We start from the raw sequence: 19,084 nt of genomic DNA, 5'->3' as shown, positions 1-19,084 counted from the left end.
TTGCCCTGGGGGGTACAAACAAAGGATCCATTCCATTGCCCTGGGGTGTAAAAACAAAGGATCCATTCCATTGCCCTGGGGGGTACAAACAAAGGATCCATTTCATTGCCCTGTGGGGTACAAACAAAGGATCCATTTCATTGCCCTGGGGGGTACAAACAAAGGATCCATTTCTTTGCCCTGGGGGGTACAAACAAAGGATCCATTTCATTGCCCTGGGGGGTACAAACAAAGGATCCATTTCATTGCCCTGGGGGGTACGAACAAGGATCCAATTCAAGTCGTAATGCTGCTGAGTTACCGCTGCTCTGATATCCGAAAGTTATTTCCAGGAGTATGTAGTAATACAAAAATCGTTCTGGGCTAATAATGTAAGAAATAGCACACAAAACAAAATACTGAAATGTTGCTTAGGAGCTTGAAGCAGAGCTGCCATTTCTGTCGACACCATCTTGAGCCACCTTCAGCATAGCTGTGCTATCTGGTGATGAATATCTGTGGTTGCCGCTTTCTCCTTGTGACTCATACAATGGTGGCCCTCCAGGAAGCTGTATCTTAACAGAGCTGTCATTGCAGGTAGACTATTTGCTTGTGTTGGAGTGTGTTCAAGAGGCCCAGGGCTGTAGTATCAGAGGCCCTGGACCCTTTACAGACCTCCAACTGAACCAGCCATTCACTCCAGATTTACTCCCACAGAGATGGGAGGGATAGAGGGATGGGTAGAGGGGGAGGTAGAAAGTGATCATGGCTTGTCTTCGCTGCAGTGCTCTTTGAAGATGTGTCTGACTAAACTGAGGACTTGGTCACGTGTAATGTCCATGTACTGTAGAACTAAGTTACAGGTGAAAACAAACACAGGGCTGATCTGCCTATGCTTTGGACTTATCTCACTTTCTGTCTAACTCTGGTGTTGACTCCTACCCCCTTCTCTCCTCTCTACAGTGACTGAGGCTGGTTTTGGGGCAGACATCGGGATGGAGAAGTTCTTCAACATCAAGTGCAGGGCCTCGGGGCTGAGGCCCAACGTTGTCGTCCTGGTCGCCACGGTCAGAGCATTGAAAATGCATGGAGGCGGTCCCAATGTGAGTCGTCCATCCATTCTATCAGTGGTGTAAAGTACTTAAGTAAAAATACTTTAAAGTACTACTTAAGTAGTTTTTTGTGGTGTCAGTACTTCACCATATATATTTTACATTCCTAAAGAAAATAATGTAGTTTTTTACTGCATACATTCTCCCTGACACCCAAAAGTACTCGTTACATTTTAATGCTTAGCAGGGCAGGAAAATTGTCCAATTCACATCCCCTCTCAGAGTACATCCCTGGTGGCCTCCTGGGTGGCGCAGTGTCTAAGGGCGCTGTACTGCAGCGCCAGCTACGCCACCAGAGACTCTGGGTTCGCGCCCAGGCTCTGTCGTAACCGGCCGTGACCGGGAGGTCTGTGGGGCGACGCACAATTGGCCTAGCGTCAATTGTGCGTCTTTTTTTCTTAAGAGTACATCCCTACAGACTGATCCGGTGGGCTCACTAAACACTAACACTTCAGAGTTGCTGTCTGGTTTGCTAAATATATAAGGAATTTGAAATGATTTATACAGTATTTTACTAGGTGAGTTTTACTTGAGTCATTTTCTATTATGGTGACTTTTACTCAAGTATGACAATTGAGTACTTTTTCCACCACTGCATTCTATAATACTAATATAGCAAGAGAACTTTATTGTTCTCTACTGTATAGGGCTAACGTTATAAGATCTCTGCAATTCTAGGATAGAGCGGTTACCATGTACATCAGTAAATGGCCCACTGTTGTACATGTCTAAGGACGAGACATTCTGTGATTATAGTGCTCTGGCCTATGTGTTCATGCCATATCCATAAACTCAGTGATTTGTGTGCTGCATACCTCCCTGGAATAAATGCTTGTTTCTAGCCTGTATTAGATAACCCGAGTCCGAGAGTTGCTTATCTGCACTAGCACCTGGACCGTTCATTTCAGTTTCCTGGAATTTACTGTACCCGAGTTGACCATAATACACAAAACTAACTGTGAAATACAGTATTTGATGGTGATATATTTTTTGTTTGAATATGTGCTAAAATGACTGTTCCTGCAGGTCTCAGCTGGCTCACCTCTACCAAGAGAGTACATAGATGAGGTAAGATATTGGAGAGAGCGCACTTTACATGGTTTGAAACAGGGTAGTACAACTATTTTTGTTGTCCGTGGCAATGTGAGCTTATTAAGAGTTGACTCCCTTGTTCCCCAAGTTTAAAAAATACCAGTGAAAAAGTATTAACCAAAGTCAGCAGACAGACACTTTGTGGCATGAAAGAGCTGGGAGTTGAGCATAGGCTACTGTACCATAGGCTACTGTACCATAGGCTACTGTACCGTAGGCTACTGTACCGTAGGCTACTGTACCTGACATGAACATGATGTCCTCCTGACCAACATTTGATTTGCATGTCTCCCATTGGTTCCCTGACTTGATGATGATGCAGGGATAGAAATTGATTAGGGAAATGAAATAAACATGTCAGTGGCTTTATTGAGAGGTGGAGGGGTAAGGGGGTTGTGGTTCGATCTAATCACTGGGTTATGATCATTAACATAACCTGATTTTGTCTAAGGTCAGGATAGCCTTGGTACTATTAGATACAGTTAGGAAGTCATTTGCTCATGTAAGACCTATTACCATGTTGTGCAACACAACATTTCCTTTCACATTTGCCACCACATTCAACAAATCAAGCCTTTGCTTGTTTGTGGGCTTGATAAAATGGAAGGCCATACATATCCCTGTCCATAGGTGGCAACGTTGCGCCCTGTTAACATTACAGGCGTGGACTTGAGGAAGGGCGTGTACAAGGGTTTTTTAAATCCAGGCCTTGATGTTCTGCATACTTCTTTTTTTTATTTTTTTATTTTTTTATAACTAAGCAGGTCAGTTAAGAACAAATTCTTATTTTCAATGACTGTCTAGGAACAGTGGATTAACTGCCTTGTTTAGGGGCAGAACGACAAATTTTTACCTTGTCAGCTCGAGGATTTGATCTTGCAACCTTTCGGTTACAAGTCCAACACTCTAACTGCCAGTTCGCATACAGTACTTCCCCTCTAATAAGGGACTGATTTAGATCTGGGATGCAAGTGACAAGTGGAAAATCATTTAATCAATCAATCAGCCAGCAGAACAGTGGGACTTAGCACCTGGATATGAATGTCTCTGGTAATACGGAACACACCTATAACCAGGCAGATTTCATAAGGTCAGATGAGGTTTATGGTTTTAGGGGATGATGCAATGTCACACTATACACATGGGTAGGAGGGAAGAGGAGAACGAAGGAAGGACTAAAAAGAGTATCTGACATTTCCAAGTTCTGCCCTAGCCTCCAGCCATCCCCTTTGGTCCTCATTCCTTGTTCTATTCCTCACATACAGACATGCATCGCTCTCTCTCTTGAACATGATTTGAGGTAATTATTTGATTAGCAGGGCAAATAGACCCTTGGCTTGGGTCTCCGGTCAGGGAGGGGTCTTAATAGAGATGGAGGTGGGGGGTCTGTATGTTCAAACCCCATGCCTGGTTTAAATCACTCCTCTCTCAAAGGCTCCTCAGCTGAGCAAATAATGAAGGGGTGTTAGCTAAGTTAATTGTGAGGGCTGTAACGAGAAGCAGAAGGGCTTGAGAGAGAAGAGCCAGGCACAGCAGAGTAACTTTAGGGCCTGGAGACGACTAAGGACTGGGTTCTGGATAGGCCAGTCGGTGGATCCTGGAATATGACAACTTTGGTGCTAAACAGACAGGGTTTAATTATCTCTGGGAGTATTGCCTGTCACGCACGTGCACGCACACCCACTCTGACAAATCAACCTGTGTTCTTCATATGGGATGTCATATGGTTGGGATTGTTCCTTCCCCAGAGAGTATCAATGTTGCTGTAAAACAGGATTTGAGCTCCTTAGTGAGTATTGCCTCATCTCCCCCCCCAAAGTTTAAACTGTTGAAGGCGAGCCAGTGTTGCTCTAGGTGACTGAACTACCAGAGGGGACTGTAGCAGAGTGGGGTAGAGGGATGCCAATAGGTTCAACCTTCCAATTCTCCTGGCTCTTACAATGCAATTATAACATCCTCTATTTACGCCCACTCTTGCTTTTACTCCCACTCTCTTATCTCTTCTCTCGCTCTCTCTTGCTCTTTCGCTCTTTCGTGCATTCTGTCTTTCTCACATACACACACACACACAGACTGTGTCATATGAGCGAGAACTCCTGAGTCATTAACCAAGCTTCTCGTAAACGGTGATATCCTGTTTCGGTAGTTAGCATTTAATATTCACACTTGTGGAAATGAAAGAGATGAATGCCTGCCACTCTCTCTGCCTCACATCTAATGCCACTGCACTTCTGACCTGGATGAGTTTTGACTATGTTTCCATTAGATTGGAATTAATCTCTCCCTCCCTCCCATCTCACTCTCTCTGTCCCTCTGTATTCTAGAACCTGAGTCTGGTGGTGAAGGGCTGCAGCAGTAACCTGAGGAAACAGATCCAGATAGCCCACCTGTTTGGAGTCCCCGTGGTCGTGGCTCTCAATGTCTTCAAGTAAGACTTCCAGTCTGTAACAGTCTGAGCAGCTGATCAGCTGTGTCCTTAGCTGGCCTGGGCCTCTCTTCTCTCTCTGTCAGACCCCATATCGTGGACAGGCATGTGAATGCAGATATTAACACATGCACAGATGTATGCAGACAAAACATGTTTAGCTTTAGAATCCTTATCAGTTTGTTACAAAAAATATGCAAACACATATGAGGGTCAGTGACACTCAGCTCTGCAGAGTGGTTACTAGCTGGCACGGCCATAAAGTCATAACGTCTGATTTTAAACCTTAACCACACTGTTTTTATGCATTTTTTAAAATATAAACTATTTAGATTTTGCAGCTGGCCCATCTTAGGGGAAATCCCTCCGTTCTGCTTCCAGGACAAGACTCATGACAATAAATGTCAACCTGCCAGTGACACACACGTTTGTTTTACCATCTTTATGGGGACAAAACAATTGCTTCCCATTCTAAATCCTATTGTCCCTAACCGTAGCATTAAAGAGATGCTTAGGGATTATGTCTATGTGTCCAGTATGAAGGAAAGTAGTTTTGCGAGCTAATGCTAACTAGCATTAGCTCGGGTATCTGCTAGCATGCTATCCCTTTAACCCCTAATTCTAACCCTAACCCCTAAACCTAAAATATATGTATTTATTTGTGGGGAAATGTGAATGTTCCTTGTTTTACTATCCTTGTGAGGACTATCCTTGTGAGGACTGTGAAGACACAGAAAGTGGCCCATGTCATGACTGGTGTTGTTGAGGTCTGTGGTTAGATGACTTGGTGTGTTTTACATAGTGTTAGTCTGTCAGTGTGACTGAGGTGTTTACACAGCAACTGTGGCGTGTCGGAAGCTATTAGAATGTGGCTTTAGCCTTCAGGCCTCATTTAGACTAAATGGGCTGTCACATGGCCACACCACACACACTGCAAAAATATAAGGACAAAGGTCTTGTTAAGCCAAACTTAAACACTTCGAAGTTGCCATCTCATTTCAACACCTTGTTATGTGTCCCAGTCACACCATTCATTGCTCCAATCCCTACAGTTGTTTCCCTGGTTTCCTCTATGGTTACCGTCTCCTTGGCTACTCCACAGGACTGACACCCAGGCTGAGATCGACCTGGTGTGCCAGATGGCCAAGGAGTCTGGGGCGTCAGATGCCGTGCCGTGTCATCACTGGGCGCGGGGTGGCCGTGGCTCGGTGGAGCTGGCCCAGGCAGTGAAGCAGGCCGGCAGTCAGCCCAGCCACTTCCAGTTCCTCTACAGCCAAGAGGTGAGAGACAGACGCCCCATTGCACTACGACATCTAGCCTCTAGTTTACACTTCTAAGCGCTAATCTGGAAGTACTGGAAAGTAAGTAAGCTAAATAGACAAACGTGTCATGTTTCTGCAGACCCTTCTGGCTTGTGATATAAATGGGTGCAGGAATTTGGTTGCCATGTCCAATCATTCTAAAATGTCCCGACATAATTTATTGATCTACAATAACACTGACACTGTGCTTTTGTTGAGCCTGCAAGGTCGGGTCACATTTATTTCACCAGTAATGTTAGCTTTACAGTACATGGGGAGCTATGCAGGGTTGGGCTCGATTTAGATTGAAATTCCAATTCAATCTTGAATTAACTCATGAAGTGAAGAATTTACGTTGAATTCAATTCTAATTTCAACAATCTTCAAGATATGGAATTAGACTGTTTGGATTGCAATTCATGCACATGGAGTTCAAATCATGCAGCACAAAAATGTATTTGTATATTTCCAGTATAGCTATGCTGTCTGAACTGAGTGACATGATCAGCCTGGCCCCCTGAGGATTTAGAATTTGTGGAATTGTTGGGCATAATATTGAATTGGGAATGGAATTATTGGAACATTGGACTTGAGAGGAATTTAATTATCTCAGAATTCAGAGATGGACTGACCTGGAATTTGAATTGAACTAAATGGAATTTACAGAGTTGGAATTGAATTAGTGGAATAAACCCCATCTCTAGTTCACTGTGAAGCTATGGCAATGAGACACACTGCTAGCTTGTATATGTGTAAGCACTGGGTGGTGGTTAGTATTAGCGTGGTGTAGCATTGACCTGTGATATTAATTGTTTGGGGCTTGTTAATGACACTGTCATTCCTCTGAGCCCTGTGAGAATGCTGTGGTCAGGGCCAGGGGCATAGGGGTGTGTGTTACTGTACTGTGCTACTGTATCCCATCCAGTTCCTCCCTGTGACCCTATGAACAACCCCTATACATAAAGCCTGTTGCATGTGGCGAAGTAGGTCCAAGTGGCCTTTCCTCCGACCCAGGGCAATATCCCTGCTATGCCTCACAGAGGAGGTGTGAAGACAAGACTTGCCAAGAACGGGTCTGCTTTGGCCAAACCATACCAGGTGGTTACTCACATGATGAAAGAGGCGGACTGGCCATCTGCCATTTCAGGCTAATGCCAGATGGGCTGGTCCATTTATGGGCCTGTCTGACTTGGGTTTTATGCGCAAAATTATCATTCTGGCTGCTAATGGGGGCCTCAAGGGGAAAAAATTGGCCGGTGTTTTAGAAATACCAGGGCTGGCTTCTGGTCCCAGTGTGCCCCTGCGTGATGAGTAACCTTGCTTGAGACCTGAAGACTTGAGCTCCCCTAGTCAGTCACCTAATCATGACTCAGTTTGTCTGTGATGTGTACGCCGAGGAACTTAAAACTTACTACCCTCTCCACTGCTATCCCGTCGATGTGGATAGAGGGGTGTTCCCTCTGCTGTTTCCTGAAGTCCACAATCATCTCCTTTGTTTTGTTGACGTTAAGTGTGAGGTTATTTTCCTGACACCACACTCTGAGGGCCCTCACCTTCTCCCTGTAGGCCGTCTCGTCGTTGTTGGTAATCAAGCCTACCACTGTAGTGTCGTCCGCAAACTTGATGATTGAGTTGGAGGCGTGCATGGCCACGCAGTCGTGGGTGAACAGGGAGTACAGGAGAGGGCTCAGAACGCACCCTTGTGGCGCCCCAGTGTTGAGGATTAGCGGGGTGGAGATATTGTTACCTACCCTCAACCAACTGGGTACTGGACTTTCTGGCGTGGCGGCACGTCAGAAAGTCCAGTACCCAGTTGCACAGGGTGGGGTCGAGACACAGGGCCTCGAGCTTGATGACGAGTTTGGAGGGTACTATGGTGTTAAATGCTGAGCTGTTGTCGATGAACAGCATTCTCACATAGGTATTCCTCTTGTCCAGATGGGTTAGGGCAGTGTGCAGTGTGGTTGCGGTTGCGTCGCCTGTGGACCTATTGGGGCGGTAAGCAAATTGGAGTGGGTCTAGGGTGTCAGGTAGGGTGGAGGTGATATGGTCCTTGACTAGTCTCTCAAAGCACTTCATAATGACAGAAGTGAGTGCTATGGGGCGGTAGCCGTTTAGCTCAGTTACCTTGGCTTTCTTGGGAACAGGAACAATGGTGGCCCTCTTAAAGCATGTGGGAACAGCAGACTGGGATAAGGGTTGATTGAATATTATTTTTTTATTTATTTTTTTTCACCTTTATTTAAGCAGGTAGGCTAGTTGAGAACAAGTTCTCCTTTACAACTGCGACCTGGCCAAGATAAAGCAAAGCAGTGTGAACAGACAACACAGAGTTACACATGGAGTAAACAATAAACAAGTCAATAACACAGTAGGGAAAAAAAAGAAAAAAAAAGAGTCTATATACATTGTGTGCAAAAGGCATGAGGAGGTAGACGAATAATTACAATTTTGCAGATTAACACTGGAGTGATAAATGATCAGATGGTCATGTACAGGAAGAGATACTGGTGTGCAAAAGAGCAGAAAAGTAAATAAATATAAACAGTATGGGGATGAGTTAGGTAAATTGGGTGGGCTATTTACCGATAGACTATGTACAGCTGCAGCGATCGGTTAGCTGCTCAGATAGCAGATATGTCCGTAAACACACCAGCCAGCTGGTCTGCGCATGCTCTGAGAACGCTGCTGGGGATGCCGTCTGGGCCTGCATCCTTGCGAGGGTTAACACGTTTAAATGTTTTACTCATGTCGGCTGCAGTGAAGGAGAGCCCGCAGGTTTTGGTAGCGGGCCGTGTCAGTGGCACTGTATTGTCCTCAAAGCGAGCAAAAAAGTGATTTAGTCTGACCGGTGAGCAAGACTTCCTGGTCCGAGACGGGGCTGGTTTTCTTTTTGTAATCTGTGATTGACTGTAGACCCTGCCATATACCTATTGTGTCTGAGCTGTTGAATTGCGACTCTACTTTGTCTCTATACTGACACTTAGCTTGTTTGATTGCCTTGCGCAGGGAATAGCTACACTGTTTGTATTCGGTCATGTTTCCGGTCACCTTGCCCTGGTTAAAAGCATTGGTTCACGCTTTCAGTTTCGCACGAATGCTGCCATCAATCCACGGTTTCTGGGTTGGGAATGTTTTAATCGTTGCTGTGGGTATAACATCGCCGATGCACTTTCTAATGAACTCGCTCACCGAATCAGCGTATTCGTCAATGTTGTTGTTGGACGCAATGCGGAACATATCCCAATCCTCGTGATCGAAGCAGTCTTGAAGCGTGGAATCAGATTGGTCGGACCAGTGTTGAACAGACCTGAGCGCGGGAGCTTCTTGTTTTAGTTTCTGTCTGTAGGCTGGAAGCAACAAAATGGAGTCATGGTCAGCTTTTCCGAAGGAGGACGGGGGAGGGCCTTATATGCGTCGCGGAAGTTAGAATAACAATGATCCAGGGTTTACCAGCCCTGGTAGCACAATAGATATGCTGATAGAATTTAGGGAGTCTTGTTTTCAGATTAGCCTTGTTAAAATCCCCAGCTACAATGAATGCAGCCTCAGGATATGTGGTTTCCAGTTTACATAGAGTCAAATAAAGTTTGATTGTGAGGAATCTCTTCCCATAGATGCTCAATTGGATTGAGATCTGGTGACTGGACAGACCACTGCAGTCAGCTGAATTCACGGTCATGTTCGCAGAATCATTCCTGGACAATCCTAGCTTTGTGCATGGGGCATTATCCTGCTGGAAAAATAAATTTGCATATGGATATACTGCTGCCATGAAGGGATGCACCTGATTGGCAGTGATATTCAGATATCCTGTGGCATTCAAATGTTGCTCCACTTTTATCAAGGGGCCCAATGTGTGCCATGAAAACACACCCCACACCATCACACCACCTCCAGACTGCAATGTTGACGCACGGCATGATGGATGCATGTACTCGTGGTTTTCTCCATACCCTAGTACTCCCATCAGTGTAAAACAAACGGAACCGGGATTCATCAGACCAGGCAATGTTTTTCCAATTTCCCAGTGTTTTTCTTCCTTAGCCCACTGCAACCACAGTTTTTTGCTGAAAGAAGTGGAATTCTGTAAGGTTTTCGGCTGCCATACCCCATTCGTGCTAAGGTACGACAAGTTGTGCGTTCTTTTATGGGTCTTTGGGCACCAGTGTTGTATTGGACTGTCAGTTCTTGACACACTAAAACCAGTGCGCCTGTCACCTATTACCATACCCCATTCAAAAGCACTTTAATATTTTTTCTTGCCCATTCACCCTCTGAATGGCACAGATACACAATCCATGTCTCAATTGTCTCCAGGCTTAGAAATCCTTCTTTAACCTGTCTCCTCCCCTTCATCTACACTGATTGAAGTGGATTTAACAGGGGATATCAATAAGGGATCATAGCTTTCACCTGGATTCACCTAGTCAGTTTTGTCATGGAAAGAGCAGGTGTTCCTAATGTTTTGTACACTCAGTGTATATTATAATATCGTCTTTGTTTCTCAAAATCGTTGTAATGTGGTTAACCTTAAAAATCTAAATCAAAACGATTCAAATCTAAAATATAGAATTCAACCAGGGAGCACCCTTAGATCATGCAAAGGTATACAATTGAATCATTCCCACAGTTAATGGCAAGGCCTGCTACGCTATGAAACCACACACTATTGCAGAGACTTTGAAATTGCCGACCCCAACTGATATGGTGAAAACAATGTGTGGGGAGGCCGAGGCACAGAAACTCACATTAATACCGTTGTCGGATAACACTGTTAAACAAAGAATTTATGCTATTGCTAGCAATCAAGAGGAAAGTAACTCTTGACTGAACGACTCAAACTCCCCAGCTTATGCTCTCCAAATGGCTGTTAGCTGTGAGGGTCGAGATGCTTTTGACCAGATGGGACTCCATCTATGGCGGGACTCTAGTTATGAATGTCTCCCTCTGCCATATGGACACATTTATATGATACACTGAGAGCAACTGGAGGCAAAAGAGCTGAGCACAGAACTGAGATATACCCCAGCAGATAACTACATCAAACCACTGCACCACGCCTGTTCACAAAACTATGTGGAGATATGGGATCAGAGCATGAAAATGTTCTATTTCACACTGAGGCTTGGTGGTTATTGAGGGGGAGTGTTGGAAAGATTTTTCACATTAAGAGCGGAGCTGTGTCATTCACAATGGGTTAAAAAAAACAACTGACTTGGTTGACTTTCTGTGTCAGGAAAATAACAGAAAACAGCATCAGTAAGTGTCCGACATGAGTGATGACCGCTCACCTCCAATGCTTGGAAGGGCACTTTGGGACTTACTTCCCAATCCGTTGGACTGTGGTCCCGGCTCAGTTGACATGCTGGTAAGGGAAATCGAACAGCTGATCGAGCTGTCATGTGCCCGAATGCTGCGGACAACGTATTCACGGGTCACTGAGGAGTTTTGGTTCCTGACTCGAAGGGAATACTCTGCTGTCTCCCTCTGAGCATTAATGCCGCTTTCAAAACAACTGGGAACTTGGAAATCTCTGACTTCCGACTGCAGTGCGTTCAAGACAACTGGGAACTCTGAAATAAATGTTGAACTGTTATCCAACTCCGAATTCCAAATCGGGAACTCTGGCCTCTTTCCGACTTTCCAATCTAAAGATCACTGACGTCATAACTTGACCACTGACGTCATAACTTGACCACCTATTTTTCAGAGTTCCCAGTTGTCTTGAAAGCACCATAAAGGTCATGGTAGACTACCCTTCGCCAGCTCATATCTGTGTGAAGCTGGATCCAGTGCTTGTCTGCATTAAAACTAAATATAGATCAGGGTTGGATCTGACAGCAGATATGTGGTGCGTACAGTCGACCACCCCCCCTATTTTGTACACAGCATGACCAAAAGTATGTGGACACTTGCTCGTCAAACATCTCATTCCAAAATCTTGGGCACTAATATGGAGTTGGTCCCCCCTTTTGTTGCTATAACAGCCTCCACCCTTCTGGGAAGACTTTCCACTAGATGTTGGAACATTGCTGCTGGGACTTGCTTCCATTCAGCCACAAAAGCATTAGCCAGGTAGGGCACTGATGTTGGGCGGTTAGGTCTGGCTTGCAGTCTGCATTCCAATTCTTCCCAAAGGTGTTCGCTGGGGTTGCAATCAGAGCTCTGTGTAGGCCAGTCAAGTTCTTTCACATCGATTTCAACAAACCATTTCTGTATGGACCTTGATTTGTGCAAAGAGGCATTATCATGCTGAAACAGGAAAGGGCCTTCCCCAAACTGTTGCCACAAAGTTGGAAGCACAGAATCGTCTAGAATTTCATTGTCGGCTGTAGCGTTCAGATTTCCCTTAACTGGAACTAAGGGGCCTAGTCTGAACCACGAAGAACAGCCCTGGACCATTATTCCTCCTCCACCTAACTGGAGGTGGAGAGAAGATAAAGACAATTATGTGCCTATCTGTTTTGGAGGGCAAGGGTTGACTGTTAGTCAGGTAATCTAATTTCAAAATAAAAAAGTATTTTTCACTGCACTATTTATGTCCCTCCTTAAATTGCATGTGGTACATTTTGACTTGACCACAAACTCTCTTGTTGTTTCTGAATTTATCACGTTAGACAGTTTGGTTAGAGACAGTTTGCCCTGTTCTGTGAAGAGAGTAGTACACAGCGCTGTACGAGATCTTCAGTTTCTTGGCAATTTCTCACATGGAATGGCCTTAATTTCTCACAACAAGAATAGACTGACGAGTTTCAGAAAGTCCTTTGTTTTTAGCCATTTTGAGCCTGTATGTTATGGTTTTCTTCAGTCGTAAGAGAGGAGGACCAAAATGCAGCGTGGTTATCTTCATACATCTTTAATAAAGATAATGACGAACAATACAAAAACAATAAACGTAACGTCAAAAAACCAAAACAGCCCTATCTGGTGCAAACAAACACAGAGACAGGAACAATCACCCACAAAACACTCAGAATATGGCTGCCTAAATATGGTTCCCAATCAGAGACAACGATAAACACCTGCCTCTGATTGAGAACCACTCCAGGCAACCATAGACTTTTCTAGACAACTATACTACACCACAATCCCATAACCTACAAAAAAACCCTAGACAAAACACACCACATAAATAACCCATGTCACACCCTGGCCTGACCAAAATAATAAAGAAAACACAAAATACTAAGACCAGGGCGTGACACTGTAATCGAACCCACAAATCCTAATGCTCCAGATACTCAACTAGTCTAAAGGCCAGTTTTATTGCTTCTTTAATCAGGTCAACAGTTTTCAGCTCTGCTAACATAATTGCAAAAGGGTTTTCTAATGATCAATTAACCTTTTTAAAATAATAAACTTGGATTAGCTAACACAACGTACCATTGGAACACAGGAGTGATGGTTGCTGATAATGGGCCTATGTAGATATTCCATATTTAAAAATGGTTTCCAGCTACAATAGGCATTTACAACATTAACAATGTCTACACTGTATTTCTGATCAATTTGATGTTATTTTAATGGACTAAAAATGTGCTTTTCTTTAAAAAACAAGGACATTTCTAAGTGACCCCAAACTTTTGAACAGTAGTGTGTGTATATCTAGATGTTCTCACTCCTTATGTTAGACTGTAATGCCCAAAAAGTCTCACAATTCCAAAATAACCCTCAAGAAGGGATGTGTAGGAGTGAGCAAGATCAATGTGTATGTTTGCTTCATACAGTGGGGCAAAAAAGTATTTAGTCAGCCACCAATTGTGCAAGTTTTCCCACTTAAAAAGATGAGAGGCCTGTAATTTTCATCATAGGTACACTTCAACTATGACAGACAAAATGAGGAAAAAATTCCAGAAAATCACATTGTAGGATTTTAAATTAATTTATTTGCAAATTATGGTGGAAAATAAGTATTTGGTCAATAACAAAAGTTTATCTCAATACTTTGTTATAAACCCTTTGTTGGCAATGACAGCGGGCAAACGTTTTCTGTAAGTCTTCACAAGGTTTTCACACACTGTTGCTAGTATTTTGGCCCATTCCTCCATGCAGATCTCCTCTAGAGCAGTGATGTTTTGGGGCTGTTGCTGGGCAACATGGACTTTCAACTCCCTCCAAAGATTTTCTATGGGGTTGAGATCTGGAGACTGGCTAGGCCACTCCAGGACATTGAAATTATTCTTACGAAGCCACTCCTTCGTTGCCAGGGCGGTGTGTTTGGGATCATTGTCATGCTGAAAGACCCAGCCACGTTTCAACTTCAATGCCCTTGCTGATGGAAGGAGGTTTTCACTCAAAATCTCACGATACATGACCCCATTCATTCTTTCCTTTACACGGATCAGTCGTCCTGGTCCCTTTGCAGAAAAACAGCACCAAAGCATGATGTTTCCACCCCCATGCTTCACAGTAGGTATGGTGTTCTTTGGATGCAACTCAACATTCTTTGTCCTCCAAACACGACGAGTTGAGTTTTTACCAAAAAGTTATATTTTGGTTTCATCTGACCATATGACATTCTCCCAATCTTCTTCTGGATCATCCAAATGCTCTCTAGCAAACTTCAGACGGGCCTGGACATGTATTGGCTTAAGCAGGGGGACACGTCTGGCACTGCAGGATTTGAGTCCCTGGCGGCGTAGTGTGTTACTGATGGTAGGCTTTGTTACTTTGGTCCCAGCTCTCTGCAGGTCATTCACTAGGTCCACCCGTGTGGTTCTGGGATTTTTGCTCACCGTTCTTGTGATCATTTTGACCCCTCGGGGTGAGATCTTGCGTGGAGCCCCAGATCGAGGGAGATTATCAGTGATCTTGTATGTCTTCCATTTCCTAATAATTGCTCCCACAGTTGATTTCTTCAAACCAAGCTGCTTACCTATTGCAGATTCAGTCTTCCCAGCAGGTCTACAATTTTGTTTCTGGTGTCCTTTGACAGCTCTTTGGTCTTGGCCATAGTGGAGTTTGGAGTGTGACTGTTTGAGGTTGTGGACAGGTGTCTTTTATACTGATAACAAGTTCAAACAGGTGCCATTAATACAGGTAACGAGTGCAGGACAGAGGAGCCTCTTAAAGAAGAAGTTACAGGTCTGTGAGAGCCAGAAATCTTGCTTGTTTGTAGGTGACAAAATACTTTTTTCCCACCATAATTTGCAAATAAATTCATTAAAAATCCTACAATGTGATTTTCTGGATTTTCTTTTCTCATTTTGTCTGTCATAGTTGAGGTGTACCTATGATGAAAATTACAGGCCTCTTCATCTTTTTAAGTGGGAGAACTTGCACAATTGGTGTCTGACTAAATACTTTTTTGCCCCACTGTATGTGTATCTGTGCTACGTGCGTGAAACTCCCCCATGCCTAAATGTCCCATGTTTGAGTTCCTGTCTTTGGGAGCCCATCCAAAATCGGAGGAAAAAACATCAGCTGGTTTGAGTTAGTGAGTTTGGAATGTGACTTTGTTTAACTGATCCTGTTATAGAGACCATGCAGGGTTGTGTGTGCCTGTGTTTGCGCGTGTGTCTTTGTGCCTGTGTTTGTGGGCTCACGTGCATTTGCGGGTGTGTGTGTGTAGGTCCATGGAGCCATTTCTCGTCTCTCTGATTAGCGCTAGCATCATGTAGTGGAGTTCTGTTTCCTTAGATGACTGGCCAGTAGAAGGGTTTACGACCCTAGGCTAGCTAAGGCCTTCTCAGGAAGAACAATACATACTGTATTCCCTAGGTTGTTTTTAGATGTTACTCTCCTAGCATTTATCTACTGATTTTAAATGTGACAGAGAAAGACCTTTTTAAAGTTTGATTCAGCGATATGACGTATATGCAGAAAGTAAACAGCATAGTGGGTCAATTTCCGCAACAACTAAGAGCTTTGAAGAGTGAGGCTCAACATCTTCTCTGCTGGTTTGGTGCCCTGGCTACCACGCTGTAACAGCGTTAAGCGAACCTGTGCACATGCGTAGACACTGTGTGAGAGCAAAGTCCTTAAGGTTTTAGTTCCTTTTGAGACTAAACGTCTGTTTCCCATAGGTCCCGGCTGAATACTGTCCTATGTCTTCTGTCCTCCCAGACCCCCATAGTGGAGAAGATTAGGATGATAGCCCAGAAGGTGTATGGGGCTGATGACATTGAGCTGTCTCCAGAGGCCCAGGCCAAGATAGACTATTACAACCAGCAGGTGAGGTCACCATACCATACTACACATGATCTATTGAAGCTTTTACATAGTATCTTTCTCATGCACCAACACGCACACGTACACACACTGAATTAATTCAGTTGTCTAATTATGTTCATGTGCTCCTGCCCGCAGGGTTACGGGAAGCTTCCAATCTGCATGGCCAAGACCCACCTGTCCCTGTCACACTTGCCTGAGAAGAAGGGCACGCCCACTGGCTTCACCCTGCCAATCAGAGACATCCGCGCCAGCATCGGGGCAGGATTCATCTACCCATTGGTGGGAACGGTGAGTGGTCTGGATTCTGGAAGCACAGAGACTTAGTCTCCATAGGGATTTAAGGCCGGGTTAAGCCATTTTTACATGAACACGGTCTCAGTGACCCACTTTTGGTTCTCAAAAAATAAACCATCCACAACCGACATAGTCAGCCGTACCTTTACATACTGTGGGTCAGGAGATCGGAACAAGGATTTGTTAAATTAAACGTTCCCCCCATAAACAAAATATGTTTAATAAAAAATAAATAAAAATATATACATTAATATATATATATATACACACACACACATATATACATATATATACATATACATATATACATACATACACACATTTGTAGAGTTTGGTCATGACATCTCTGTAGTCGGCGCGATGCTTTGCCACATCGGGCGCATAATCCTCATAGACACGGAATGGATGCCCTTTATGTGACAGGTTGCCCCTCATTCGAGCTTCACGCAGGATAAGATCCTTGGTCTTGAAACTGTGACAGCAGATGATTACTGGGCGAGGACGTTTGCCCGGTCCAGGCACTGGGACAAGGGAGCGATGTGCGCGGTCCAGCTGGGGATCCGAATCCAAAACATCCGATCCCATTGCATCCTTCAATAGCTTGGCGAAGAAGTCAGTGGGGCGAGAGCCCGCCTCTACCCCCTCTGCCAGACCAACAACGCGAAGGTTATTACGTCTGGATCAGCCCTCCAGGTCCACCACTTTCACAGAAAGCCTCTGCACAGTATCCTGCAATGACGTGCATAGCTTCTCTAACTCGTCGATCCTACCAGCGTTGAATTCAGAAGCTTTCTCAAGGTCCACAATACTCTGGCCATGCGAAGCGACCGTTCGAATGATGCTCTCGATTTTGGTGTCCAGTTCAGCAATAGTGGTCTTAAGATCCTCAGCTATAGCAACACGTAGCTCCCCCAAAGCCCGGGTAAGTTCTGTAAGTGTCACGTTGTTGCAGGTGCCACACTCTCAGGTGTCTGTCTCGTTTTTTAGTGGGGAGTAGGCCTCCGCTGTGGATTTATTGTCCTTTGGTCGCTTATTACTCGGCATTTTCATATAAAAAGTTACAATCTTGTATTAGAAAGAAACGTTTGTTGTAAAAAGTGCCATAAAGTAGGTTAAATTAGATTATTTCGCAAAAAAGTTGCAGGAGCCTCTCACGCACAGCCGTTCACTCCAACATGCTAGCTCCGCCCCCCCCTTGTGTGTTTTTGACCCTGCCCAGGTGTGCCTCCAGAGGTGTAGTCCCTCTAACCAGAGTTCTGGCGCCAGAAATGCCAGGAATTTCTCTTAACAATGCGTGTGTGACTTACTCTTACATTGCTGCTCTGAGGAATTCAAGAACATACGCGTAAAAATAAATAAATATGTAATTCCCTCTCGTACGGTTCTCAGTTTAAACATTGGTCAGTTAGGAGCCCCCCGAGTGGCGCAGCAGTCTAAAGCACTGCGATGCGGCGTCACTACAGACCTGGGTTCGATCCCAGGCTGTGTCGCAACCAGGAAACTAATGGGGCAGCGCACAATTAGCCCAGCGACATCCGATTTAGGGGAGGGTTTGGCTGGCCGGGATGTCCTTGTCCCATCGCGCTCTAGCGACTCCTTGTGGCGGGCCGGTCGCATGCACACTGACTTCGGTCTTCAGTTGTGCGGTGTTTCCTCCGACACATTGGTGCGGCTGGCTTCCGGGTTAAGCGAGCAGTGTGTCAAGCGAGCAATGTGTCGAGAAGCAGTGTGACTTGGCAGGGTCTTTTTTTCGGAGGACGCATGGCTCTCGACCTTCACACCTCCCGAGTCTGTACGGGAGTTTCAGCGATGTAACTACCAATTGGATATCACGAAAAGGGGTCAAAAGAAAAAAATATACATTAGTCAGTTAAATCTTTCGTCTGAAGCTCTGCTTTAAACCTAATTCCTTTCGACCCTGAACACTCTCTGTCATTAAGGAAGTTGCTAGACTTCCTTAGCTGCCCACTGAAAGTCTTATCACATACGCAGACACACTGGGTTTCCGTGTGTGTCGATCTATTATCCTCTACTCTCCTTTGGATGTTCCTCTTCTGAACTGGACTTAACCCCAGACCTTACAGATAACCCCAGTGCTGGGTTGGGCTTGGCTGGATGTTGGCAGTTGGTCGTACAGGAAGTTGGTCCCCCACTGTTTCCACGGCATGCTGGGTAGGGGCGGCCGCCGGTCGGTAGGACGTCTATCCAGCCACCCGCCTCCACCGCTTTGATCTGCTAGGGCCTGTGTAGCCATCACGACCCTTGAACCTTGACTCCTGACCTCGGAGGGAATTTACTAGCAGCTCCTTGAACTTTTTTGTCTGGCCCATAGTCTCCTCCTGGCGTCTGATTAGATCCATGTCTAAAGGGCTAGCAGATTAGTTCCTGTAATGTACTGTCTTTTAGTTTGGTGAACTTGACCTTTTATTAATTTTATTAAGTTGATGTCTGAATTCATTGAAGTGCTTTGATCCCAATAAGTAGCTTTAGACTACTGTGTAAGGCAAGTGAGTGTTACGGCAGCCATCTATACATTTGGGTGTGTATCCTGTAGGTTTTCTTAACACGTGCCAGAGTGTTGATCTGACACGTGAGTGTTTTTGATGTTTGTTTGTACAATATGCTTGTGTATTAGCTAGTTACTTGAGAGAATGTTTTGTCTGGGAGACGGGTTGCTTTCGCTGCACCTGCCTTTGTGAGCACGA

General features: G+C 44.7%; 1 protein-coding gene across 4 annotated transcripts in view; it reads left to right on the top strand.

The window, feature by feature from the left end:
- mthfd1l (methylenetetrahydrofolate dehydrogenase (NADP+ dependent) 1 like) overlaps positions 1–19,084 on the top strand; it is an 84,430-nt gene that overhangs the window by 56,144 nt on the left and 9,202 nt on the right. For all 4 annotated transcript variants that reach the window (XM_021600758.3, XM_021600761.3, XM_021600760.3 and 1 more), the window contains exons 20-25: positions 943–1,082; positions 2,118–2,159; positions 4,508–4,611; positions 5,711–5,888; positions 15,978–16,085; positions 16,221–16,373. In XM_021600758.3, the coding sequence (XP_021456433.3) occupies positions 943–1,082; positions 2,118–2,159; positions 4,508–4,611; positions 5,711–5,888; positions 15,978–16,085; positions 16,221–16,373 (725 nt within the window). The remainder of the gene's footprint in view (positions 1–942; positions 1,083–2,117; positions 2,160–4,507; positions 4,612–5,710; positions 5,889–15,977; positions 16,086–16,220; positions 16,374–19,084) is intronic.

The sequence above is a fragment of the Oncorhynchus mykiss genome, chromosome 4 (genome assembly GCF_057628025.1).
Source record: "Oncorhynchus mykiss isolate SJ-2025 chromosome 4, ASM5762802v1, whole genome shotgun sequence".
In the NCBI taxonomy this organism is placed as follows: domain Eukaryota; kingdom Metazoa; phylum Chordata; class Actinopteri; order Salmoniformes; family Salmonidae; genus Oncorhynchus; species Oncorhynchus mykiss.
The sequence above is the reverse complement of the archived record's forward strand: the minus strand, read 5'-3'. Positions and strand labels throughout refer to the sequence as shown.